The sequence below is a fragment of the Pelmatolapia mariae genome, linkage group LG17 (genome assembly GCF_036321145.2).
Source record: "Pelmatolapia mariae isolate MD_Pm_ZW linkage group LG17, Pm_UMD_F_2, whole genome shotgun sequence".
NCBI lineage: Eukaryota > Metazoa > Chordata > Actinopteri > Cichliformes > Cichlidae > Pelmatolapia > Pelmatolapia mariae.
In genome coordinates, this window is record NC_086242.1 from 14,428,958 (window position 1) to 14,455,952 (window position 26,995).

General features: G+C 39.1%; 3 protein-coding genes across 6 annotated transcripts; 1 reads left to right on the forward strand and 2 right to left on the reverse strand.

The window, feature by feature from the left end:
• Window positions 1-3,327: 3,327 nt before the first annotated feature.
• On the reverse strand, window positions 3,328-10,741 carry LOC134646909 (zinc finger protein 502-like). Of its 2 annotated transcripts, XM_063500940.1 has the most exons (9): window positions 10,610-10,741; window positions 9,927-10,129; window positions 9,737-9,838; window positions 9,563-9,658; window positions 9,377-9,487; window positions 9,186-9,303; window positions 6,279-7,050; window positions 5,378-5,436; window positions 3,328-5,296 (listed from the first exon to the last, which is right to left on the reverse strand). In XM_063500940.1, the coding sequence occupies exons 1-9, from the start codon at window positions 10,641-10,643 to the stop codon at window positions 3,795-3,797; spliced, it is 2,997 nt and encodes a 998-aa protein (XP_063357010.1). In that variant the 5' UTR covers window positions 10,644-10,741; the 3' UTR covers window positions 3,328-3,794. The 2 variants fall into 2 exon arrangements, with proteins under 2 accessions (XP_063357010.1, XP_063357011.1); XM_063500941.1 differs by lacking the exon at window positions 10,610-10,741 and having other exon boundaries at window positions 9,563-9,653; window positions 9,919-10,026.
• A 49-nt stretch (window positions 10,742-10,790) lies between these two features.
• washc3 (WASH complex subunit 3) lies at window positions 10,791-16,370 on the forward strand. 3 transcript variants are annotated; one of them, XM_063460372.1, is made up of 8 exons: window positions 10,791-10,901; window positions 11,642-11,746; window positions 12,847-12,945; window positions 13,041-13,106; window positions 13,203-13,334; window positions 15,034-15,150; window positions 15,232-15,296; window positions 15,386-16,370. In XM_063460372.1, exons 2-8 carry the CDS (start codon window positions 11,696-11,698, stop codon window positions 15,483-15,485), a joined length of 630 nt encoding a protein of 209 aa, XP_063316442.1. In that variant the 5' UTR covers window positions 10,791-10,901; window positions 11,642-11,695; the 3' UTR covers window positions 15,486-16,370. The 3 variants fall into 3 exon arrangements, with proteins under 3 accessions (XP_063316442.1, XP_063316443.1, XP_063316441.1); XM_063460373.1 differs by lacking the exon at window positions 10,791-10,901 and adding an exon at window positions 11,432-11,602 and having other exon boundaries at window positions 11,687-11,746; XM_063460371.1 differs by lacking the exon at window positions 10,791-10,901 and having other exon boundaries at window positions 11,433-11,746.
• Window positions 16,371-19,054: 2,684 nt separating this feature from the next.
• Window positions 19,055-23,580, reverse strand: dram1 (DNA-damage regulated autophagy modulator 1). Its single transcript, XM_063460343.1, has 7 exons — window positions 23,347-23,580; window positions 22,939-23,006; window positions 22,585-22,727; window positions 22,314-22,491; window positions 20,768-20,826; window positions 20,150-20,242; window positions 19,055-20,059 (listed from the first exon to the last, which is right to left on the reverse strand). Exons 1-7 carry the CDS (start codon window positions 23,475-23,477, stop codon window positions 20,021-20,023), a joined length of 711 nt encoding a protein of 236 aa, XP_063316413.1. The 5' UTR covers window positions 23,478-23,580; the 3' UTR covers window positions 19,055-20,020.
• Window positions 23,581-26,995: the final 3,415 nt, after the last annotated feature.

Below are 26,995 nucleotides of genomic sequence, written 5' to 3' on the forward strand. Positions count from 1 at the left end.
CACTAAAGGACAAAGGAAAACTGACACTATATAACAAATTTCCCACGTGTGGGACTAATAAAGGTTATCTTATCTTATCTTATATTCACATCAGGATGATTACGGAAGTGGAAACACAGGGGAACAAAGCTGGAATTGATAGACATAACGAGATGAGGGAAGCAAAATTGAACACACTGAACACAGGTCAAGAGGCTAGCACGATAAAACAGAAAACACACTGAGAAGAAGACACGCTTGACACTGGGGCAGGGACAGAAACAGATATAAGAACAAAACAGACAGGAGAAAAGTAGGACCAAACGAGATAAAACATGAAGACACGAGTGTCTAAACATGAAGCGCGGAACACAGGGGAGGTATGGCAACAGAAACCTAAAGATTAGAAAATGTACATTGCTAACATTAGCTAAGATGGCTAATCAAGTTGTTTCACAAATTCATCTACATGAGGCACTTTGTAGAGCGTATAGCAACCGTGGCTGTTGTTTGACTTAGAACACCAGGTTTAATCTACACGTTTGGACTTTTTTCTCAAAAGACTTTCAACAGTATTGTCAAAATGAACACTAAGATTTTTTTTCTTTTCTTAATTCAGCTCTAATACTCAGTTGCAGATGTCACTCATTGCTTTTGTATATTTCGACTCTTTAGTGTTAGAATTTTGGCTATCACTTTGTTGTGTTTTTGGGCCATGAAGTGACCATATTAGGATGAAAGAGTGGAGTGCTATAATATCCGCTAATGCTAGCAATCTTTAACTTTAGCAGTGCAAGGCACAGACAGTATCTGCTAAGTAGTGCTAGAATTTCACTCACCACTAGTGAAGCTTCTGGACCACAAAGTAAGCATTATATATGCCATTACTAAAGGACGACAACACATACAAGGAAGAAAGTTCCAGGTCAGTCACTTTAATTAATACAGGTGAAGCCTAGCCAGTGCTGATTGGAGTAGCCTGTACCGAGATACCTGCCAGTCAGAGAGGCCTCACCCCAACTTCAGTATTAAATAACCTCTCTTAGAGTGTTACGTAAACAATTTCTAAATTTACTTTATTTAGAATCACTTAATCAAAGTTAATTATGATCATTTTTTTGACCTTATAATGTGACTCTGCTTGATCAATGGTCATGGCAATTTGCATATTAATGATAAAGGAACTGACCTCACAGACCATTGTTCATTGAGTGGGCTAGGTTCAGTTATTGTGCAAATGTCCTGTTTCTAAGATTGGGGAAACCTGCAGTCAGCTGAGAGTGAAGAAGATTCTCCCACTGAAAACGCTACATCCAGATGTATAGAATGAACCTTTTGGGATTTACTTACCTGGATGATTGAGCATGCATCAAGACGCGACTCTGCTTATCAATTTTTCAGTTTTTTTTAGTGGGAAAAGAGAGAGAGAAAAAAAGAAGAAGAAAAGAATCGAAAACAAAAAAGAGTATAATTTAAAAAAAAATCAAAAGAAAATAAATTAGGTACAACAACAGCGCAACATCTGAACAGAGATAAATGGTACTAATATAGTAATATCATATAATGTAATAAAGTACAGTTCTCCTTTTGAACATGGTTTTTTGAACATCAACAGTTTTCAAGATATCATTGTCAAATTTTATGTGACGGTAGATACGACACTAATTTTGGGAAAATTGGTCAAAGGTCAAGGTCAAAATCAATAAAAACTTTATATTACCAACACAGAACAAACAGCACACAGCTAGAGGGAGAACACAACAAAGAGCGAGGGAAGTCTGAGACAATATATACACCGAGGGTAACGAGGGAACAGGAAGGAATAAAGCTCACACTAATTACAGACTAAAGAGACAGGGAAAGCAAAATGGAACACAGTGCACACAGGCCTATCAAAATATAACAGGAAGACACTAATACTGAGACCAGCACTAACATATGCAAACTTGACATAAAGACAGAAATTAAAACAGGCAGAGACAAGACTAAAAAAATAGAAGAGGAATACCAAAAGGGAATTAACCAATCTATCAACTAAGTAATCAGAGAACTAACAGCACAGAAAACAGGATTCATCATAAGCCCAGGAAAATAAATATAACACTATAACTAGAAGACTTAATAATACACAATATAGAAACCAAATACAACATCCTCGCAAACTTCACAACAGCCTAGTACCATAGCAGAAAATTCACATGAAGTTATAGAGAATTTTCCAATGTTTTAAAATAGACACCCAACACCATTAGTTCTCAGTTAGTGTATGAGGAACTCTACCAGAAAATGAAGGGGACAGACTGTTTTTTTTTTACCACAGACAGCTGGAGCTGTGTGAAGGAAATTAGGTTATGTTTATCATCTTTATAACACCATAACCATCAGATCAGTGAGTCATTTGGTTTTTATGTGAACTGCTGACAGAAATAAAGAAGACACGTCACCTGGCATGCAGAATCATTTTTCAAAGTCACCTCAACAGCACCAAATGTCACCAAGCAAGTTTTCGCAAGAGTTCCACATTTAAGCAAATTAAGGCTTGCTTGCAGGTCCTAAATGGGCCCCTTGTTATGTCACAAAATGAGATGGTGATCGGACAAAACTGAATCAGACACAAAATCAAACAAAAAAAAGAAAGAAGAAAAGACAAACAGAACATAAAGGACCTCAAAGAGCAATGAAAAGTTAGAGAGGGTGCATTTATGATCAGTGGTGCAAGATGAGATATAAAACAAAAACTGAGACACATAAAGATAAAGAGATTAAAAAAACAATCAAATGATACACAAAAATCCAACATAGGATAAAACATGACTGTAATGAGACAAAATGTTGTAGAACATCAGCAAAATGTCTATTTGGTGAGACAAAACTACCAAAACTGTGCGTGGTTTTCAGCTTCTCTGTGGGATGAGTGAGGAGGATACATGTGCCCAGAGGCCCTAAACTTTCATAATCCGTCCATGCATTTTGCATGTTGTGTATGTTCAGGTCTTTTATCGTCTTAAGTTATTAAGGCCTAAATGGAAGAAACTTACCACAACAAAGTGCTAAGACTTACTAATGAGCAGAATTATCACTACAGATGCAAGGCAATGGCGGTGACAGAAAACCTGTGTCTGTACAGTTATTATAAATAGTCCTGAGGGGAGGATGTGCATGTCTGACCACATTTCACAATAATGCATTCAGTAGCTGCCGAGATATCAACCTCTGATTTCCTGTCATTGTTACTCATCACAAGACTGAACTCTGTAACCCTTTGAGGTTGCCTGGTTTGGCCTTAAAGTTGAATGCAATCCAACATAGAACACTTTCTCAGCAAAAAAAGGAAACATTACACACATCATGAAAGGACCATTTATTGCATGATGCTCATTTTAAAGTATGATGACAGAGTTCTCCAAGAAGTCTAGAAATGGGATCTAGAAAATCATGTTTTTCCTTTGTTTACTACCTGCTGGTAGTATCTTTGTTTTCATTTATAGGTGGGCAATAGTACAATGGCAATACAGAGAAGGAAAAAGACAGTACACGCAGTGAAAAAGTCCACTACAGGAGCAGTTTTTGTTCATTTTCCGTTTGAAAGTATTGAATATGATTTCCTTGTTGTGAAGTGAAAAGAGTAAAACTGCCAATATAAAAAGCGGAAACTATTTAAAAAAAAAAAAATCTAATTTACTGACAAGCTGCGGGCCTGTTTCGCTCCTGATCTGCATAAAATATATTTTCTCCAATTATATAAATCTAAACATAATATTCCTTCTTTTTCCCCACCCTACTTATTTAGCCTCTGAGAGTTTCTGTTACAAGTTTCATTCCTTGGTCTCTACAGACTGCACTGTGTCTCCTCCGTCCCTATGTGTCTCCATGTGTTTTTTCAGTTTGGCCTTAGATGCGAATGTCATCATGCACCGCTCGCACCGCGGCTTCACCCGCTTTAAGCCAGAATGGCTGCGTTTGTGTCGTGCCAGCTCGGACGAGCTCTTGAACTTCAGCTCGCATGTGTTGCAAGGATATGGGCGTTCCCCTGTGTGGATTCTCTGATGCAACTGAGCCTCGCTGAGGGTGAGGAAGGACTTCTCACAGTGTCCACAGGGGAATGGCCTCTCTCCTGTGTGGATCAGGTTGTGTCTGGTGAGGGCGTAGGGTTTGGTGAAGCCCTTCCCGCAGTAAGTGCAGGGGTAGGGGCGGGCCCCAGTGTGCGAGACGATGTGCTCTTGCTGTGTTTTCTTGCTCTTAAAGCGCTTCCCGCACTGAGGGCAGGAGTACGGCCTGTCGTCCACGTGTGACCTGTGATGTTTTGAGAGCTCGCCCTGTGACAAAAAGCCTTTCCCGCACTGAGAACAGAGGAAGGGTTTCTCCCCGGTGTGCATCCTCTCATGTCTGGCCAGCACAGACACCAGGGTGAACCTCTTCGGGCAGTGGGAGCACTGGAAAGGGCGCTCACCCGTGTGAACACGGAGGTGTTTGATGAGCATGAAGCGCAGCGAGAATCGTTTGCTGCACTGGTTGCACTGGTAGGGTCGCTCCCCAGTATGGGTGGACAGATGCCTCTTAACGTCAGACCTCCGAGTGTACGTCTTCTCACAATGTGGACATTTAAACTGACGCTTCACCTGATGCATCTGCCTGTGCTGAGAGCGTGCGAGCAGGGTGTCGAAGCCTTCGCCGCACTGCTGGCAGATGTAGCGTTTAGCGGTGACGTGGGACTTCCTGTGCTCCAGCAGCTCAGGCGAAGTCGGGAAACTCTGACTGCAGATGGAGCACATTTGAGGCAGCTGGCTCTCCTGTGAGTGAGACTTTTTATGGTGGACAGTCAACGCCCTCAGGTTAGCGAAGGAGCTCCTGCATACCTGGCAGGTGAAGGAGATGGCTACGCCGTGATGTTTGCTCTCATGCTTCGCCAGATCCCATGAGTGCTGGAAGGTTCGGTTACACTGCGAGCAGTGAAACGGTCTCTCTCCCGTGTGAGTGAGCTGGTGTCTCCTGACATCCGATGTCCGGGTGAACGTCTTACCGCATGTTTCGCATGTGAGCGATCTCTGACGGCCATGCAACTGAGAAACACTCTCTCTGCTTTGCTCTGGCTGCTCTGCTTTTCTCTCCTCAGAGTTTCCTCTGGGAAAAAGTTTAATAGATGTAAATATTTCATCTGTGCTGGAGGGGGATGGCGTAAATTTAACTCCTGAGAGAGTCCTGTATGCTTCTTTGCGAACGCTCTGCATGTGGAAGTGTGGAGGACTGTTTTTATCCGAGTTATGGAAAGGACACTGCGAGCAGGTGAAGATGATAGACGTCATCTCGTGTGCATCTCCTGCATTAAAATAAAGGAACAGATACATGAGTGGATTTATTTAAGAAGTTCAACATTGTTTTCTTCTTGACATCACATCACCTTTGTCAGATCCTTTGATGGCTATCACAGAAGGGGCAGCTGATCCATCAGCAGTGCTCCTGGAGAAATCAAAACACTGTGTCACAATATTTAAAGGAAAATCTCTCAGATTTGGCATTTTTGTGATATGAACAAGTAGAAGAAAGTGTAACAGGAAATCAGAATGCTAAAGTACATAAAGTACATAGTACATAAAAATCCCTTCAAAGTCTATCATCTTGTCCTGGGATACAGCAGTTTATATGCAGTCATCATAGGGATTAATATCATGGTAATTTCGAGCTTTTAAGAATTGGGTGCACAAGTACAACAAATTCTTGCTTTTTAAAGTAATTAAATATGTATGCTGTACAATCATTTCACTTTGGAAAAAGAACAAATCAAGGAAATCATTAAAAGCTCAAAATTACCCCGATATTCATGTCCACGATGACTGCATGTAAACTTGATCTGCAGATGAGAAGCTGCTCATATCTGTGTACTAAATATGCTCCAGTGAGCACAAAGACGTTAAAACCAGGGAATCGTCCAGCCTATAACATGTTAATTAGTGAGCTTTAGCAGCGCTGACGGGCAGATTTTTCTCTTTTTTTTTTTAACATTTGCACGGATCCAGAGCAAGTGCTTAAGGATGCTGGGTGTAGCTTCACATTTACCAACCAGATATGACAGTAATGACCTATTTTCTTATATTATTTTAACCATGACCAGGAATATTTTAACCATATTCCTTATTCCTATTCCTACTTAAATGGATAAGCATGAATTAAAAAGTGCATCTTTAGATTATAATAGCTATACCCAAGATCAACATAACCAAATTAATCTGAAATTTTTTGTTATTCTAATAAGGTGTACATTTCTGGTAAAGATATTTGGAATGAAAATAATGTTTTTGTACATTTTTGGTTCTTCAGGATTTTCTCTTGTTGTCCTTTTTATTTTACACGTCTCGTTCCAACTCGGCGAAGTCTTTAGTTGCAGACGTGTGGATCTGCGCATGTTTCCTGACGTGTCAGACTCCTGTGCTTCCGACATTTCAGTCTGGATTTCTGCCATTTCTTGAGCAGAAAATGAATTATCTATCAGGTCTGTGCATATATTTCTCTCTATGCCTCCAAGCTGGAACTCATCTGTCACTTCTTCTGCAATGACTTCCCGTTTCCCTTTAGTCACTTGGTCACTTATTTCATGCCCTTCATGGCTTTTTCCTTCATCTGTTCCCTTTCCTGATTCAAGATCGTCATTTATGGATGACTGGTTGTTCTTTTCTGTAAGTACGTCTTGCCCCCTTAATGCAAAGGTTCTCGTCAAAGTCTCCAAAGCTTTCGCTACATCCACAGTCTCACTCGTTTCTTCAGCCCTCACAGCAGGAGCCTCTTCATCGCCAGCGCTATCAGCACTTACAGCCACTATCTCCTCTTCATAGAAATCTGTCTGAACTTGAACTGCAGCCGACTCCATCATTTGCACATCCACCTCAGCTGCTCCGACTTCCACTTCAGTGTAAACGGTGACCACGCTGTACTGGTCGGTTCCCACTAAAGTGACGGGGTTCAATACGTTAGCGTAGTTATGGATGGAGTCCAGTCCAACTGATACATTTGTCTTTTGTGAGGGAGGGATTGATAATGCAGACATGATGGAGTTACCAGCAGTGGAAGAAGGACCGTCTGCAAAAAAGAGACTCATCAGCTACTGCAGAGAGAGACATAAGTACTTCATGACATATGTGAACAAAATCTCTCAATTCATTTTTATTTATATAGCGCCAAATCACAACAATAGATGCTTCAAGGTGCTTTATACTGTAAAGTAAAGACACTACAATAATATAGCAAAGGTTCCAGCAATCAGGCAACCTCCTATGAGCAAACAAGCAAACATGTGGCAACAGTGGGAAAGAAAAACTCCCTTTTAAAAAGAAGAAACCTCCATCAGAAACAGGCTCAGGTACTAGCAAGTAAGAGTATAAAGTGTATACTAATAATAGTACACACACACACACACACACACGTGTATATATATATATAATACAAACAAATGTATTTAGGTGTGATGAACACATCAACATCTATTGTATCTGTTGACCTGTTACAAATATGTGGGAATCACAGTAGGTTAAAGCCTGGTTACACTATCATTTTGTGGTATCAGTCTAAAACATAAATATATACAATAGAATATGGAACGACTGAGTTCATTTATATGCGAAGTAATATTTTTGATTGTATTTCCAAGCCAATTCAACCTTTTCTCTCAAACCTTCTCTTCAAAACATTGAACCTGAGAGGTCACCTAGATATATTCTCAGAAATTGTAATTTAAAGTTTGCTGATAAAAGCATTAGGAAGTCACGAGCATCTCTATATTTTGGTGTCAAAATTATTTTAACATACTGTAATACACAATTCACTCAAACATGGCAAACAAGAAGAGGATTAAATAAATGTAGTTTTGTTTATACAACTTGTGTTTTTTTATTTCTTTTGGCATAAAAAAGATTAAAAATATAATTTATTACATTAGGAAATGTCACTAAAATAGCTTTGTCACTTAACAGTCATCAGGTCACCCCTATCCCACTTTGAGTTAAGGTTGAGTTAATATTCACCTCTCTTCATGGAATTTTCCCTGTTTAGAAAAACCAAATGGAAAATCCCATCAATGAATAACTGCAAGGCCAAAATGTACGAAGACTTCATTTGAAAAATAACAACTTCTAGTTTCTGGAAATTTACTTGTTTAGCATGTGAGTGAAACATCACCTAACCCAAAATGGTTTGCTGGAGATTTGGTGGGTGTTTAGAGGTTAGATAATTCAATTCAATTTTATTCATATAGCGCCAATTCAGTTGCCTCAAGACGCTTTATATTGTGATGGAAAGACCCTCCAATTTTAGAAAGAAACTGACAATCACGCAACCACCTATGAGGACTTTGGAAGAAAAAAAAATGTATTTAACAGGATGAAACCTCCCGCAGAACCAGGCTGAGGGAGGTGCTGTCAGTGCTGTCACAGTTGAGGGTAAGTGAAGGAAAGCAGGACAGAAAGCAAACCACTAGTCTAAGCCTATTGCATCACAATGAGTCCGCTAGGGTCTATTTGACATAATCTGGTCATCAGATAGTGATCGTGACCGTAACATGGAGATGTCTACATGCCTGCCTAGTTTTTGGTAGTGTGCTGACTTTTCTGCGGGAAATTATATTGAAATGCACCAACTATACATATCCATCCAGGTGGACTTCAAGTGGGCTTTTAATAAGTAAAACAGGAATGACTGCTCGGCTGTTGGTGCTTTAGCTGTTCCTGTCCATAACAGAGTAAAATTAAGGCCTAAGGGGGGATTCAGAGTCACCTGATCCAGCTCTAACTATAAGTTTTATCAAAAAGTAAAGTTTTAGGCCTAATCTTAAAGGTAGAGAGGGTGTCTCTCTTCAGAATCCAACCTGGAGCTGATCCCACAGAAGAGGGGCCTGATAGCCGAAGGCTCTACCTCCTGTTCTACCTCTAAAAACTCTAGGAACCATAAGTAAGCCAGCAGAGAGAGGGCAAAGACCTCATTAGGTAATATGATACTAATAGGTCTTTAATATATCACAGGGCCTGGTAAGATAAGTTCTGATAAAGTGCATTACTATACACTACAAACCTGTTGCTATGAATTTATCCACTGATCTTGAAATATTAAGAAGTGAGAACTAATTACGCAACTTTAAATCTGACTTTTTGACCCAGCTGTAATGATGCAACATCTTGCTTCATAGTTTTGTTGATTGTGAAAACTGCTGCAGCTCTACTTACATGCCATTTTCAGTAGTCCTGAACTTTTGTAGTGCTGGTAGATAAAGCTCAGATCTTCAGTTGACAGCTGAATGCATTCCTCCAAAACAGAAGGAGCTGAGTCCAGCCAGGCTACAGTCTGTAATCACAGCACGGTGTTAATATAACCCGCTGAAAATCACCTGGAACAATTATGTTATCTGACTGAATACCTGCTTTAGGTCTGGTACTGGAAGCAACTTTTCCAGCTTGGAGAGCAGATCCCATAATAACATATTTAGTGCTGAGTCATACTGTGGACCGTATTCCACTGGAAACACTTCCTGTAAGATAATAAGATGTTATTTTTATTCTGAGCATTTTCAAGCAAAGATATGAAATACTAAAATATGTCCTACCTGAAAAAAATATGCCCTCTCAATTGGATCTTTCAGCAGACTTTGAACCAGAGCGACAAAAGTAGACTCTGTTGTTTTCACCTCTGCATCCCTATACTGCAACAAATTGAAGGGATATCTTGAAAAAGGTACTGGGCACACTTTATTTTATCCGCTTCTCTTTAACGTACTTACATCTGTGTTTTCAGAGGTTACTGGGAGTCTGTCCAAATGGCTCTGGATTGCTTGAGAATCAACAGAACCACGTGTCGAGCCTTTGCAAAGCTCCAGTATCAACTGAAATATCAATAAACTGAATTTTTACAGAAGCAAAGCAGCAAAATAAACATACATGGATGGCACGTCAGCCAGACTACCTCCTCACCCTCGCTCTGAGTCCAAGGATGAGCTGGGCTCTCTGCCTGTGGCTGATCAGACCAGGAATCGCCTCTGTCACTTTGAACACGAACTCCTGCAGCTTCTGGTAGTTCATCACATCTTTCTGCTTCACCAGCTGCCACATGGAGGCAGACAAAAGCTGCAGAGGTGGCACCAGGAGTTGGAGGGATGAGAGAGACAGGCTTGGATCTAAAACATAAAGGTGTAATGTAACAAATTTTCTTTAGAGGGCAGCAATCAGCTTTAAACTCCAGAACCCACATTATAACAATACATATATGTTATTCATTTAATTCAGTGCTGCTCATATATTACTAAGGTAATAATTTTCTCAGGTAAAGCAATGACACATATGTATTTTTTACCCTGCATTTAAACAGCCACAAGCTTGGGAACCCGAATAATTGCTGGACAACCCTTAATAAAAGGAGTTTTAAATTTCGATTTTTCAAATATATCATCAGCTATGGTTTAGATAATAAATTAAGCATAATACTTGACAGAATAAAAAAAATCAAAAAAATAAATGATTTATTTATTTTAAAGCTTAAGTTTGACAGCGTGTGCATATCACGATTCCTTTAAATAGACGGCCCCCGCTAACTGTGTAACTGGCATAGACGTAGCTTACTTTATATCGCAGCTGGTTCAGATTGCCACTATACCCACCGCTTGTTTTCTCTGCAGAGTCGAGAACCTCCATGGGTGCACTGCGCCTCTCGTGGCGTCGAAAATTAGGTGTTAAGTTGTATTGTTTTAGTTAGCAGCTAACATGCGCTGTTCGGACGCAAGCACCGTTTCCTCAACGCTTATACTCCGCTTCCGCTTTTCAAAATAAAAGTATCAAAGCTGACAGGCGAGTTGTCTCGCTGACATTAATTTCTTACAGTTTTGTTTTTAGTTGGAAGACAAGATAGGGCAGACTTTCGTTCAGTAATTCCATTGTTACATCAATTAAAAAGTAAGTAAACAAGTAAACATTGCATCTGCATGCTTTTTCCCAGCATGGAGCTATACTGCTGCTTACTGTCACCTCTCTTCTTAGCCTAGCTTAAAGAATTCCTTCTCATAACGTCACGGTTTGGCACATCAGCCTTATCCCTCTGTAGTTACTACAGCTCTGCACATCACCATTGTTCTTGGCAATCAGTACCACGATAAAGAATTAAAATTTGCAACAATATAACTCCAAGTATTCTTTTAACTGAGATTTTTTTAAATTTAAAAAACATGAACATGATCTGATAATGAAGACCTCATTGTTTGAGTTCATTATTTTGCTTGCCTCCTATCATCTGTTCTTTATTTTTTGTTTTCAAAAACCTATAAATAAATAAATGCAAATTATATACAACAATAGTATTTTCATGGCTAAATTACAAGTAGCTCCGAATGTAGCAAGAGTTCAACTTTTACTTTGAAATAACACCCAACCCACCACCCCATCTTAACTTTATTTAAACACAAACAATTTACAGAAAAATACAAACATGGCGGTTGAGGTCATATAATAGTGCATATAATTCAGGTAAAGCGGGGAACAAGAAAAAATACAGGCTCGAGGGTTTTTGAAGCGCGACTTCGAGGCAGACTTCTGCTACGCAGTTGGTGACGTCAGGACGTGATCACGCAACCCAGAGTCACGTGAACCGTTTCACATATGTAAATGTTTTAATAACCTGTTTTCGGTCTTTTTTGCAGTGAAATTTCTTGCTGCTGAATTTGAAAGTGCACTTTAATCTTCAGCGATCCAACATGGACGAGGACGGGCTGCCCATCGTGGGCTCTGGAGTCGACCTTACCAAGGTTGGCGTTGACTAGTTAGCTAACATAGCTATTTGAGTAGCTGGTGAGGAAATGAAAGCAGGCACAAGCAGAGCTGCTTGACATATGTTTTGTTTAAGAAGTAAGATAACACAAAGGCTGTTTATCGCTGATAGAAGCCTATAGCTTGTAAGTCATTAACAGATATGACTGTCACAAGCGCCTGTAGTTCAATTTCCCTGATAAATGTGTGATTTTTTTTTTAAGTGAATATATGTTGTTTCTACACTTGATCTTCCAGGGTAACAGATTTAACCTTTGCGAAGAGATATACTTACGCTTATCTTTTTTAAACAGTTTTGTTTAAAATAAATCTATGAAGTGAAAAGGTCTGTCATTTGTATAAATAACTGTTTTTCGGGAAGGGATGCTTTTTATTTTATTAACCGTTCTGGGCAATATTAGCTAATCTAAAATGCTATTTTGCTCTTGTGAAATATAAGTGGTATATTTTGCATTCAGCATTTGAAGTTGCCTGTGAATGACTGTCAGCATGTTAAACTTGTTCTACTCATTATTTTTTTTCACAAGAATAATAAAAATATTTTTGCATCACGTTTAAAAGCAAGATACTTCACAAAAAACTGATTAAAAGGTTATAAAAGACAGAAAATGAGAACATAAAAAGAAAGCAAAACATAACAATAAAATATGAGATGGCATATATATCGTTTGGAGACAGCATTACTAAAGAAGTTGTTAAAAAGATGAAGATGTTCAGATTTTCTTTGGGAGTGATCAGGGTGGACTTGGAGACAAGGCGGACATGGTTTGGATGTGCAGAGGAGGGATATATTGGACAAAGGGTGTTAAACATGGAGCTCCCAGACAGGAGCAAAAGGGAAAGACCACAGAGGAGGTTCATTGATGAAATGAAGGAGGATGATTTTCAGGGCAGGGTGAAGTGGAGGTGAATGATCTGCTGTGCCGACACCTAAAAGGAACAGGGGAAAGAAGACGTATGCAGCCTAGGGAGGAGAAGTTGCTTTAAGGGGAGATTGGACTGGGAGTTGTTTCATTTCCTTGTTATATTACACTTATGTTCCTTCTACCTTAAATTCCTTTTCCTGTGTTTCCTTCAGGTTCCTGCGATCCAGCAGAGAAAAATTGTTGCCTATCTCAATCAGTTTGTTGCACACACAGTCCGCTTCCTTAACCGTTTTTCCACAGTGTGTGAAGAGGTTTGTTTATCATTATTTTACTTCTGCTCTCATCATGAAACAAAAAATCTCTGTAACACTTAAATCCTGAACTGTTGTATAACGTCTTCCCCCAGAAACTTGCAAACATATCTCTTCGCATACAGCAGATAGAAACCAGCCTGTGCATTTTGGAGGCCAAGGTGAGTTCTGAAGCCTCTGCAGGCTGCAGTGCAACATTATCTTAATTTCATGCCAATTTGCTTGATATTTATGGAGCAATATTGTGCTCTGTGTAGTTGTCTTCCATTCCTGGACTGGAGGACGTCACAGTCGAAGGACTCAGTAAGCAGCAGACTGCACAGGCCAATGGACCCATCATCCCCAATCAGAGCCAAATCGATGGTCCAGTAGCAGCGCCTCAAGAAGAGGTAGATACACAAACACGTACACATGGAAACATAGCTCCATCCAGCTTCGCTGAACTGCAAAGTCGAGGATTTTTTTTTGACAGTTTTAAAAATAAACCTGAGAGCAGACAAAGGTTTCAAAGCACCCCCAAGACCACCTAATTAGAACTTAATATCTGACCTGTTTAGTCCATTTTCAACTTGACAACCCCACATTGAGAGAGACTCCTCTAATGTATTTTTGACATGATGGGAGCCAGAGCAGCTTTTCTTTTGACTCTCAGGGTAACTCAGAGTCTTTTGTATTTGTTGTACAGACGTTCAAGTAAAATTTTCCACTGTTTTGACTACAGTGGGATGATGCCCCACCCCATGTGTTTTTGTTTTCCTTTCTCTAGATGAAGAAAGGGAATATTTCCATGCAGCTTTATCTGGCTGAAGTTCAGCTGTTTCCAGAGTAGCTCTTTTAATGTAAGAGAGCCAGTAAAGAGAAAAAAACTGAAGTAGTTGGAATTGTTGAAGACAAATGAAACTTTGTTGCTTTTTCTTTTTGGGAATATAATTTGTCAAATTTTAGTGGTTTTGATGATCTCCACCTCTGTTACTGAAGTGAAAATGAAAGAACTTCAAAGCAGGAATCTCCCACTTGTATTATTTATATTTACCAGTGGAGCACTTTTAAAAAAGAGCCAATGAAAATAGTTTAGGGTAAATGAGATGAGGAAAAGAGAATAAATGTTATTTGAAAGATCCCTTGCAAAGAGGACCTCAAACAGAAAACTTTTACAGGCTTTCATTTCTCTTATTGTGAAACATTTGCAGAAACATGTTGTGGAAAAGTCGAACTTTTTTATTTAAAGACAAAACATTTATCTTTTTACAGTTAACACTTCATGCGTTATTCTACCACAAAAGAGAATAGATGAGAGGGGGGGCAACAAATCTCTGGAAAAGGGGAAAAAGGACCTGTTTAAGTAGAGAAAGGTGTGATGAATGACTGAATGCCAAAGGAGATGGTCTGACAGGGGAAGATTTATTTAAACTAAATATCATCACTGAAATCCTGTACTATGAGATGCCACAGGGCTTCATCTTAGGACCGTTGCTGTTGTTGTGTATTCACCAATGATTTTTCCATTTGTTTATGATGGTGTTGCTGGGAGTGTTGTATGTACATTGTAATGTCTCTGAGCAAGTTGCTGTTAAGTTAGCATTCACCATTCAAAAAGTTATCAAATGCTCTGAGCAAATTTGCAGAGCTATCGGGTCCACCACAAGGGGGCACTGTAGTGTGCCTGAGCAAGGCACCACTTTTTTACAGTCTACTTTCTCTAACAGAGAAAATAAAGCTTGGAATTTGCTTCCAAAGGATTTGCAGATTTGCACAGATTCTCCTCTCATGATTTGGATAAAAAAAGGACACATATCATGTGCATATGTGTCATTTGGTGATTTCACTGGTTTTTAACTGCCCAGGGCCTGCAGATGGACACTAGTAGCTAAATCTAATAAAAAGCATCTTTTCCTTTCATGTGATTAATATATTTAGTACATGGTCCCTGAAAGAAATAAACACATAGCACTACGCCCCTAAACAAAATTGTATCACCTGATTTAAAAACATATCTTAGACTATGAAAATGTAAAACCTGTCAGGATATCTGCTGTCATCTAAACCGCTTCACTCTGCCTTCGTTTCTGTGCATGTCTCATGTTGCAGCCTGCTCAGACCACACCAGAAGCTTCAGCGACGCAAAAAGCAGAAGCGGCTGCAGAGAACGTCATGACGGTGGCCAAAGACCCGCGCTATGCCCGATACCTGAAAATGGTTCAAGTGGTGAGTCATTATTACTGCTGCTATGGTTACCTGCGTCCTGGTTTAGTTTTGTGCCTTAATGTGATGTTTAATGTGCCACAGGGGGTTCCGGTGATGGCCATACGGGCTAAAATGGTCATGGAGGGTTTGGATCCCAATCTGCTTGAGTGAGTGTTTTTTAAATTACTGTTCTGGTTATTACCAGTTTTCTAATAAACTGACAAACAATATGTGACTTGTTCTCTGTTGACCACAGCACACCTGATGCCCCCGTGCCCGACGGAGGAACGAAGACCTCGGAGGACCAAGACGCTGCCGGCAGCAACTCTGATAGTGAATCATCTTTTAGTGACTGAAATTGCTCATTTGTCCTCAACACTGCAAAGTTTCCTCATCCATCGCCGTCTGCACTGCTTTAGGCCCGTAGCGAGGAAGTATGAGGTACCTGTTAAGGGCTACCAAGGAGGTGGTGTGAATGTAGTTGCCTGAAACAGGAAATCCAAATTGAGTGACTGTAGTTTCAGTTTAAAAGAACTGAACTGGTTCTCCTGTTTGGTCAATCAGTGACCTTTATTTTTGAAAAATATTTTTTTTTCTCATAAATTACTTTTCAAGAGGAGGAGATCATTTTTTCTCTTAATCATATAAGCAGCAGTCAGAAGATGACAGTAGCAAGTGTTTTAACAAAACCAAACCATATCACATAGAGGTCTTCTGTGATAGTTGCACAACTGACTAATCACTATTGTCTAATCTCTGAAATGTTGTGTTCACGCCAACTGCAAAGAATATAGCTGGAAACGCATGAACATTCACTCTTAACAACCAGCAGGATGAGAAGGAATCAAGTTACAGTACATTAATTTAGAACTTAACGTAATGTCCCAAAAATTTACTCTTGTTCATCTAAACCTTCTCCTTTTTCCTGTCTCTGTTTCAAAGCAAAGTTCAACTATACGGCTCGAGATTACCTCAAGTTTATCTTTTATTTCTTATCGGCACTGAGGAGAATCTGAGGTCATGTAGCATGAAGTGAACTTTTTAGTAAAGTTGAATTATTTTAACTACTCAGCTCATATCAGTTTTATGGAAGCTTGTTACTGCCACTGAATTTTTTTCCCATTGATAACTCAGTCTTTTTTTTGAGTGGCGAAAAACGAGCTTCCATAGAATTTGCCTCAGCATAAACTTTGTATGGAATTTGAATTTGGTGTGGATGCACAATAAACCAGTACACCCTTTCTTCTTGCAGATTTCAGGTAAAATAGGAAGAAGTAATATGTTGGTATTTTCAATGTTGGATATGTTCATGTGCATTCAGGGGTAAATTAAATCTTTGGATCTTGAAACGCTTTTCTCTCTATTTTTTAAAAAAAATTGTACTGTTGTTTGATTATTTTTAAATTAGACAGAAGTAAATACGTAACAGTTCTAACACAAAGACTATATATCATTTACATCCTATACTATATACAGCATAGTCTTCACCATGCCTGGTGAAATGTAATAATAAAGGAGAGTTCAGTGTAGCAACTGAACTTGGATATACATCACAGTAGTGACATGGTGTATTTTTTATTTTTTTTTATTATCAAAGAGATCAGGCCTGTGGCAAAAAAAAGAAAAAACTTATCTCGGTTTTATTTATCCACTCTAAATAAAAGCAGAGATATGAACTGATCTGATCTGTGGTTTAAATGGGAAGAATTAAATGGGAAGGATCACACTTCTTAAATGTGTTATACTATAAATGCTTTTTGTTTTCATTCTAAAGTGCTTAACTATCTGACCTAAGGTTCGTATTACACTCCTGAATATGACTTCCTGATTGTGCTGGCTGATGCGTTCATCAGCCAGGTGTCAGCTCTTGTGTGCTTGCATTTCGAGCTGCCCTCACGTCTGTGTTTACCCAGCCGTCACGGGCAGAGCCAGCAACGTGTCGTACTTGGATGAGGACAGAGGCTCAATGAGAAACCTATGACTGATCTGCATTCATGGAGCCTGTCATATCTGCATCAACTCACACAAAGGAAAAGTTGCTCTGCAGCTGCTAATCAGGCTCACGTATAATAATTTCCTCACTCTGTATGATGTATGGGTATGATTTTTTTTTTAAAGAGATGGAGGTGAAAAGATGATTTTACATTACAGAAATTAAATGTAGTATAAGTGTCCACACCACCTTTATTCGAGCAACAAATGTAGGTATCAGAGCGCCGTCTTTCTGAGACGTCACAACATAAACACTTGCTGATTATGAGCAAAAGTGGCTAAAATTTACCATATTATTCAGAAATGGTTTATTCTCCAATAATAGTAAGACTTGTGCAGTAATCTTTTTGATGATTGTGTAACCTTGATGGAAAAAGAGGATGCTGTTCAGACTAAAATATTCTTTATCAAGACTTTAAATCCATATCTGCAATCAATCAATCTAATAATTTATAACAATAAAACTTTTCTTTTTGTTATTTGTTGCAAATTCTTTGAAAAATTTGAGAAATTCATAACTATTAAGACACTGAGTACTAATAAATTCTATGGCCAGTCAGTCCAATGACATGCCTATTGACCTTCATCTGGTTTTGTAGAGTTATGCTTTAGCTTCTGCAGGTGATCGGTGAACTGCAGTCTTTTTTGTGGTGATTGTTGTTGGTAGGAAGTGAGACTCTTCGTCATTATGTGACTCAAAACTTGTGGGTACAAGCCTGAGAATGCTTGTACCCTGAGGGGCAATCATGCCATCGCTGTCAGGGATAAGATTTCCTTTAACGGACGCTAAATTGTAGTGGGATAAGTGTGGAGTTGTACTTTACTGAAAAAGCACCCTGCTGGATCTGTGATTCTGCCTTTAATAAACACTCGTACACTTTGTTTTCTTTTCTTTTTTTAAATATGTGCTTTTATTTTTCATCTCAGCTGTGCATTACAATCTGTGCTGTACATCATTTTATAAGCAAAAGTACAAAAGTAGTTCAGAAAAAACACAAAAATAAAACGTTTCCCTCTTATAAAAACAGTGCCTGTAGTGAAATGGTTACAACCTGCATACATCACTGCGCAGGATCCTTTTTTTTTCTTTAATGTACAGTACGTTTATTCCAGCTTGACATTAACAGCTCCAGTCGAGAGCAGTTCAGCAGAAGTATGTGCCTGCTGCTCCGCTAAAACCTGACCACTTTTCTCAGCTTGCATGTCTTGCATGTATCTCTCTGCTTGAGAGATTAAAGGTAATGAAACTTTCAAGTAGCCTTCCAGTTTGTTAATATCTTCCCTTGTTCCTTTTATGCAACAATCTCTAAATCACACATTTTTCTCAGAGTTTTACAGCCCTCTTTTAGTCTCCCAGTGATTTTACTTTGCTGATTTTTGGCTAAAACGGTGGCTCTCAATTTTAGATGTTTTCCTCTAAACATCTAAAAGTGAATAAATAAATTAGGCCCGATTACACCAGCTGCAATGCCACAAACGTCTCACCCCACCCGTCTGCTAAAATCAATTTTTTGAAGATGGGTGTAGTCCAACACCCTTTATGTGTGGGGTGTCAAACATAAGGCCTGGGACCAGAATCGGCCTGGCAAAGACTCCAATTTGCCACTCGGCAGGTCTGGAAAATGTGATGGAGTGCATAGACTTTGTACTTTTAACTGTATTCTGATATGTTTTTGAGCTTGTCAGACATACTATGCCAAAGTAATTAATAGATAAACAAGGAAATGACAGCAAGTTCCTGTTTTTTCACTGTCGTCTATATAAATTCAAGCTTTTGACAGTGGACTGGACAAAGACTGTCTGGGTAATAAATTACCAAAAGCTTTTCTATGATTTTACATATTTATCATGTAATTCCACTGGTCCAGCTCATTTAAGATCAAAGTTGTCTAAAGTTTGAGATCCTTACTTTAAAGTCGGTCAGTCTGCATACCTATAATGATCCATGACTCTTACCTTACACACTTGACAAAATATCTTTTTCTTACTAGGTACAAGATCCATACTTGGTACCAGAAACTTCTGCCTAGATTAAAACTGTATGATATAAGGTTACAAGTGAAAAACCAGCCAGAAGCCCTATTGAATGAACCTCCAGAATTCCAGCTTTACTTTCGGTTCATATTGTATAATTCCTACTAAAAATTAGTATAATTCCCATTGCCTGTATGAAAATCTACATTTGTAGCAGCACCAGAGATGATATTGGAGTGTCTGCTAGCATGACTGAGAACGTGAACAGTATACAGTAACTCATGTCAGTCAGAAACACCATGTTGGACTTTTCATGAGTCAACAATGTGGAGAGGACAGATTCAAATACCGAAACCAAAACTCTGAATCTGAGCATCCACAGCAGGAGTTTTTCCTCCTTAATTTGATGTTGCAATAATGTGGTCATCCAATAAAACTGGGAATTCATAAACCTCTGCACAAAAACCAACAACTAGTACACATTTACTGTCAGTCAAAGACAGGTCAGACTGCCAAGTAGCCACAGACATACTGAGTGGTCTGAGTGGTATTGTCATTTAGCCCCGAGTGTACCGATCATGTGCTTACTGTGTGATGAACTTCTCCTATGTAAAGTCGGAGCTCTCACAGAATGTGTCATGCTGGTGTGGCAACAGCAAAGTGCAAAGTAAACAGGCAACATTAAGTACACTTGAAAATAGTTTGTGTAAAAACAACATAATAATACAGTATTCGCATAGTTTTTCATCTGTCACACGTGACAGACAGCCAGTTGTACCAAAATGCATAAATACATATATTTTTAAGTATCTACTGTATTCTACCAAAATTTCAGTCAGGGAAAATTGGACGGGAATAGAGATACATACATAAAATGTAAATACTGATATTTATCTTAATGTTTCTGGCCCAAAATGTTCCGAGACTAATCCTCAAGTTCTGCTTTCACCCGTAAGGTAAAGAACTGTAGGAGAATAAAAAAAAGAAGGATTTTAGCAAATGAATAAATATATATTAAAAAACTATATACTATGTGTGACAGTGAGATACTGACCTTGAAATCATGAATGTATGTGAAGAAGAAGAAGACAAAGGTAAAGGCAACAATCCACTCGCATACTGCACTGGCTACATGGAAGGGATAGTCCTGCACGACGGAAACAGACACTTAAATCAGCAAATTCTATGCATCTAGTAATAATTATTATAATTTTTGGTCTATAAATGTTGGAATGTTCCTGTCCAATGATGTCAAATCTACTTCCACTAGTTTACTGTTAGAATACGGTTTTTTTGCACAACTTCTCACATTTAGGCAGCACAGATGAACAATGGACAATGGCAACAGTAAACAGTTCTCACATATTATCTGATATTGGCGTTTGAACATTATTTGCATCACCATTTGTTTTTCTCTGCTGCTACTTTTCAGACTCGCTTAACTTCCACAAAAGGTTTCTGGTTCTTTTAGCTGACTCACGGCAGTGAGAGGTTTGCATTATGCACACACTTCCATTTAATTCCGATAGTAAATTAACCAAAAATAATCACTGACATGTTGGGGAATGTTTGTTGGATCTATCTATCCCCACATTTTGACACTTTATGCTATAAGTTTTATTCCTGATCTGTCCTGTGATCTGATGCAATGTGCTGACACACTGTGGCCTACCTCGTCATGCTTTTGTCTGTGCAGCTCCGTTTGTTTCACGTAATATGCACAGATGACAGCTGAGTTATCCATGAAGGAAAAAACGGAGTCGATACGGGACATGACACTAATAATAATATTCTGCAGGTCGTACATGTACATATTGACATATAGCCAAGAGAAAAATAAAGTTAAAAAAAGGGTTTATATATCAGGTTGTAATAAAAAGTCTGCCGGTCCTCAGCAGGGGTTAAAATTGTGTAAATACAGCCTGACTTTGCTTTTATTACTTCTTATTTAGATTACTGAAACTCTTTATATGTTGGCTCTGATCAGTCATTACTTTATTGCCTGCAAGCTTTTCGAAATGCAGCTGCTCACCTTTTGACGGGAAAGAAACGACGTGAACACATTACACCCACACTGCCCCACTTAGACTGGTTTCAAGTCCATTTCAGTATACAGTTTAAAATTATCTTACCTGGTTTTAAGTCTCAAGGGTTTGGTGCCACACTTTTGAAACCCTGCAATCCTACCAGAGCACTGAGGCCCTTAAACCAGCTGCTCTTAAACAAGTCCTAATCCAGGCTTAAAAGCACAGGGGATAGACTCTTCAGTGGTGGCTCTAAATCGTTATAACAACTTGCTGTTTCACATAAGAGCTGCCCAGTCTCTCAATCATTTTAAAACCCTTGGCTGTTATTTATACTGCATATTATGTACAACTAAGGTGGCTTAAAATGTGCTATAGAAACAAACTTTGGCTTGGCTAATTTCATGTGAATAGAACATAACATGATACACAGTGCTATTATTTATTTTAAAAAACTGAGCAACAACACAAAAGCAGTGCATGAAAAACTAAGTACACCTTCACTGCCATAGAAATTAAATGGTAAGTAGCAGCCAGGTGCTGATATCAAACGTTAATGAATAACCAGTCATTGTCAGGTGTGAGTGCCTCTGCCTCTGAATATCTGTAACAATGATACAGACTGTCACATTGAATATCAGCAAAGCATGTCAGTACAAACACCTCGTACCAGCTGTCAAGCACAGTGGTGGAGAGGTGATGATTTGGCTAGTTTTGTAGCCGCAGACATGGGCACATGGGCAAACTCAGTCATTTTGTTCTACAGCAGGACTGAAATATGACAGAAACCACTGAGTTCAGAAAAGCGCTTTCAAGGGATAAAGAGAGAGCTGCCCATTAATGAATGCCCACATTTTCAAATGCATTAACTCAATGTGGTAAAGAAGAGCGAGCCAAAATTCCTCCACAACGATGTGAGGGTCTAGTAAAAAAGTTTCAGTACTGCACTGCTTCTGCATTTCAGCTTAGTTTTTGTTATAAATAATATAAATAAATATAAATAAATAAATAATGACGGTATAATATGTCACATATTATAGTTAATCTAAAGTCATATTTAAATAACTTTCAAACCTAAAAAGGACCAGATGACTTATTTTTCTAAGTCCTGATATATAAAAGCTTCATCATCGTCGTCATCATCATCATCACAAAGTTAAATCACACAGACATTTGAACACTCAAAAAGGATACTGGGTACAAATGCCACAGCAGCAAGGGAGGCGATAGCGACCCGCACACAAAACACATACTTGGAGCACCCATACGGATAGGCTTGAAATGATATAAAACTCTGGAGGATAATGTACACAATGCCACAGACAAAAAACAGCACTGCTCCTATATCATGGACTACTTGCAGTACTGTTTCCTGCAATCAAGAAAAAAGAAGAAAAAAGGACCACTTGTAATTACACTGAATTAGTTGTGATGTGTTAAATGTGATTTTAATGTGAGTACATACTTGGAAAGTAGCAACAATGCACATGCCAAAACATGAGATCACACCAAGCCAAAGCGCTGCTTTGTTGAGGCGTGCGCTCACATTAGTGGCGTCCTCCCTCAGCAATTCCACGTGCTTGTATCTGGCATAAATTGTGCCCACACCTGTGCAAAAACACACAGAGAGTCACGAGAGTGTGCAAACCTACACATTTACCCTAATCCATGAATTGTACTTTCATTTTCTTAGAAAAGGGGAAATGTGAGAAGCATCTTTGGAAAGCATGCTTCCTCCTTAGGGAAAGCCCAGAGTTGCCTAAAAAGAGTCAGTTCACAGAGATGACACTGCAGATGTTCACACTGGAATTTCAAATACCTGCACATGCAGAAATAAAAGTCATCAGACCAAAAATGCAGCTCTCTGGGGGGCTGACACCTGTGTCGCTGGAAAGAAAAGAAAAAGAATAAAGACCCGTGCAGATTTTCAGTCCTGACTTCGGGTTTTATGAGACAATACGTGGGTTGTGTAACTGTGTTTTGTACAATATCAAACATTTAGTTGCCTCTTCTTAACATAAAAGTCTTCTATTGAAAGCGAAGTGAAAGAACAGATTTGCGCTAGTCTCCTACAATAAACAGATGTGCAGGCTACACGCAGCTGGAGTTTGTTATAGCGGAAGAAACCGAAACTAAGACGTTTTCTCATGAAACGTTTTCCACGGCTCCGAATCAGGTTGAGCATGAAAGAAAGGCTGCTTTGTGTGAGCTCTTCAAATAAACTTACCTTATGTATGGGAAGATTACATCGACGTCGTGCCTGTAAATCGCGATGATATAACAAATAATGAAAGTGGCGGAGGACCAGACGACCAGGAACGCTGGCAGGGCGCACAGACCTTGTTTGAACCAGTACATCTCCAGTTTTTGCGCTCAGCTTCAGGCAGACTTTCTCTCACGTATATATGCGCAGAGTAACAAGAGCCATGCGATAAGAAAAGCTGGTGTAGGAGCAGGGGTGTCAGCTGCCGTCTGTGGTCTGCGAACGACCGTCACATGCAGCGGTGTGTGAGCAACAATGAACTTGGCCTCTGCCAGTAAGCAGCATATACAGTGTACAGTAACCTCTAGCCCAGAACTACTCCCCCGTGGGGCCGACGAGTAAGCGATCAAGCGCTTCCTTCTTCCTTTTTATCTTTGTCAAAACACACACACACACACACACACACACACACACACACACACACACACACACACACACACACACACACACACACACACACACGCACAGCAAAATACCAAACTAATGAAGTGTCTTTTAACTTGACTTCAACCGGAGGTGATACTCAGAGTTTCCACAGCAGAGTGAGCAGCAGTTCTACATTTATATGAACAGATTTGAGTTTATAGAGTGAAAAATCTGCATAGCTGCCTGCGTTTGTGAAAAATAACTGTCTTTAAATTATACATTATGACTTGTTATGCGTTTTTTTTTTATTTCACAGCTGTGCAAAACTCTTATTTCTTTGTATTTTTCCTTCTAGACTATAACTTTTTTTTTCTTACACTCATTTTCAGTCCAGTCTAGCTACCTGAACATTTTCAGGGGGATATTTCTTACTTTTTTTGTTTTTTTGTTAGGTCACTGAACACTGAGGTGTGAACGATGGGCCAGTTCGTCTGTTCATAACAGACAACTTAGCAAAGAACCAAATTTAAATTGTATCTTAAGGCCCTTTTTAATCAGCAGTCTGTCGCAAAAACACATGATTTATTCCCATTTCTTTAGTTGAATCTATGAAAAATCCCAAAGATAAAACATTTGGACCTGAGCGATGCATCCGGGCCTTCAGTTGATCCATCTACTGTTGACTGAAGCCTCATCTACTACTGTCAGGTTTTGATCCACCACGCAATAACATTTTGAAACCATGTGATCGGAAACAGCTTCATTTTCAGCATGGCAGTGAGCCCAAAAAGATTGGCCTCCACAGAGCCTGAACCTCAACGCTCAACATTATTGAAGCAGCGTGGGATCATCTTGACAGAGAACAGAAGAAAAGGCAGAAACACCCAAAGAAGACCTTTGAAGGTCCTTTAAGAGGCCTGGAGAACTATTAAAGAAATTACACCAAAGCTTGTTTTGAAGAATAAAGATGGTCATACCAAACATTGACTTTCAAGTTAATTGTATTGTATACGGCATTTTCGTGTATGTTTGGATGTTTCAATAAATCCCTGCACATATTTCCCATTTTCATAACAAAATATAAAGAAAAGAGTGGTGGCTGGGGACTTGTTGACACTTATGTAGTTTTGTGGAGGTACTTGTGATGATCCTTACGTCCTCTCAGTTTGCTTTCTATCTCTCTGTTGTGTATATGCATGTGTGGGCATGTTCATGATGTAACAGTACTTATCTTATACAAGTAGTAATTGTAGCTGCCAGATTCCAGATTCCAGATTCCACACACAACTGATATTAATCTACAGTTCCAACGGTTCTCCTTTCCTTGCTGGAACATTCGACTACTTATCTTATCCTTGTGTGCCCACCTGCCTCTCCATTCTGGGGAAACCTCCCTGTCCACTCTACATACAAAGAAATACTTACCTGTAGACAAAAAGAGTACCCTTAGACGCAGCTGTGGCTGTGAAAACCGAGAAGACTCACCTCCAACCTCTCCTGTAAAAGCAATTACTGCTTAACTGAATCAACAACCCGTGAGAACAGAACACTTGTGAATCGCACGGTTTCAGTAAATTTCCGAACAACTACAAATAGTGCAAAAAGCGTGCAATTAAATCTTTAAATCTACATTTGAGTCTTTTTCACAATCCGTGACACAAAGGAATGAAAAGCACTCAAAATGCCTCCTTCTATGTGTGCCGAAGAACTGGATTTACTTTCTAGTTCTTTCCCAGGTATACTCGGTGTTTCTATGGGGAACCACGTTGTCTTCATGCCAACATTTACAACATAAATGACCGCAGTGTAAAGCAAGTTAGGTCTGGTAGGTCTGGTATTTCGTGCTTCCTCATATTTTCTTTATATTTTATACTTTTTACTCCCTACATTGAGCAGCCAAACACAACTAGATACAAATTTAATTAGTTATATAAGTAATTAATATATTAATTATTAGTTCCTTTGCAGCAATTCTATTTTTAATTCTTTGTGGGAATTATCCTACGAGCATGGCGCATTTTTGTTTTGTTTGTTTTGTTCTTGGAGTGTTCAGCCTTGGTGTACAGGTCTCTCCAAAGATGCTCTGTTGGACTCAGGTCTGGACCTGATTTTTTCTAGACTCTGGGTTTCACTCACAGTAACCGCCAGCTTCTTGGTTACCTGCTTGTCCAAGGTCTTTTGTCCTCTGTTACTCAGTTAGCTGGGAGGCTAAATGTATGCATTCGCATGTTCCCAGGGAAATATGGTTTACTGGAACATTTGCAGCATCTAGCATGACACCTACAGGTGAGGTGAAAAAAGGGCACCTGTGTAACCTCCATGCTAGTAGTCAGATAATTTCAAGTGTACTGATATAGTACATTTGGATCTGATACATTCCGTTAGTACAATTTTAATAATAATATGAGGCTTACATCGAATTTAAAGGAACACACGAGACTGTGTTGGCACACCATGTGGGAACCACTGCTACTTTTTACATTTCTCAGTAGCTACTCCTGCAACAACCTGTGATGTGCTGTGTCCCTGCCACGAAGACCATCATCTGACCATGATGAAAGCTGCCTCGCTTTACATCGTCCTTACTCGTCACGGGACTCCGGAGAATTCTCCTGACCACATGTGGTTTCCACAATTCATTTCCTTCTAACCCGTAACTGTCAGAAAACTTTGCAGAAAATCCCTACTTCCTGTCTCCCGTTTGTCGTGTTGTTCTCAAACTCCAGCCTCTGTTGTTGCATTGTTTTACATTACAGTGGAATCTTATATTATGGTAATAATAATGATGATAATGATGATGGGGTTTGACTTTCATCAGACAGAATAGAGGAAAGGGAGAAATGACTGAAACGCGGCAGAGATTTCTCCAAAGAAGCTGACATTCTGGTTTCAGGAGTTGCACAATACAGTGTTATGAAGAAACTTTTATTTTCATTTTTACTGTAAGTGGTGGCATGAACAGCAATACAGTCATGAGACTTTTTAATCATATGACAGTATGACTTAAAAACAATAATAAAATGACATTATTCAGTTGTTTGGTGACGATGATCAAAGACAAACTGATTTTATTTGAATAACTGAAATTCACGAAAAACTTCATTCTAGTGCATTTTAGTAAAAAAAGAAAAAAAAGATAAACTTTCATGTATTCTGTATTTGGTGGATGTTAAGTGAAATCATTTGAGCATTTTTAAGCTTTTTTAATAATTATGGCATTAAAAGATCCATCCAGTATTTCTATTAG

Coding starts and splice junctions, on each gene's coding strand:
- washc3 (XM_063460372.1), top strand. CDS start 11,696: ATGGACGAGGACGGGCTGCCCATCGTGGGCTCTGGAGTCGACCTTACC. Junction 13,107..13,202: donor TGTGCATTTTGGAGGCCAAG/GTGAGTTCTGAA, acceptor TGCTCTGTGTAG/TTGTCTTCCATTCCTGGACT. Junction 15,151..15,231: donor ACCTGAAAATGGTTCAAGTG/GTGAGTCATTAT, acceptor AATGTGCCACAG/GGGGTTCCGGTGATGGCCAT.
- dram1 (XM_063460343.1), bottom strand. CDS start 23,477: ATGTACTGGTTCAAACAAGGTCTGTGCGCCCTGCCAGCGTTCCTGGTC. Junction 22,728..22,938: donor TTTTATTTCTGCATGTGCAG/GTATTTGAAATT, acceptor GTTTTTGCACAG/GTGTGGGCACAATTTATGCC. Junction 20,827..22,313: donor TGCTGTGGCATTTGTACCCA/GTATCCTTTTTG, acceptor TGGATAACTCAG/CTGTCATCTGTGCATATTAC.
- LOC134646909 (XM_063500940.1), bottom strand. CDS start 10,643: ATGGAGGTTCTCGACTCTGCAGAGAAAACAAGCG. Junction 10,130..10,609: donor CTCTGCAGAGAAAACAAGCG/GTGGGTATAGTG, acceptor TTTATGTTTTAG/ATCCAAGCCTGTCTCTCTCA. Junction 5,297..5,377: donor CATCAAAGGATCTGACAAAG/GTGATGTGATGT, acceptor ATTTTAATGCAG/GAGATGCACACGAGATGACG.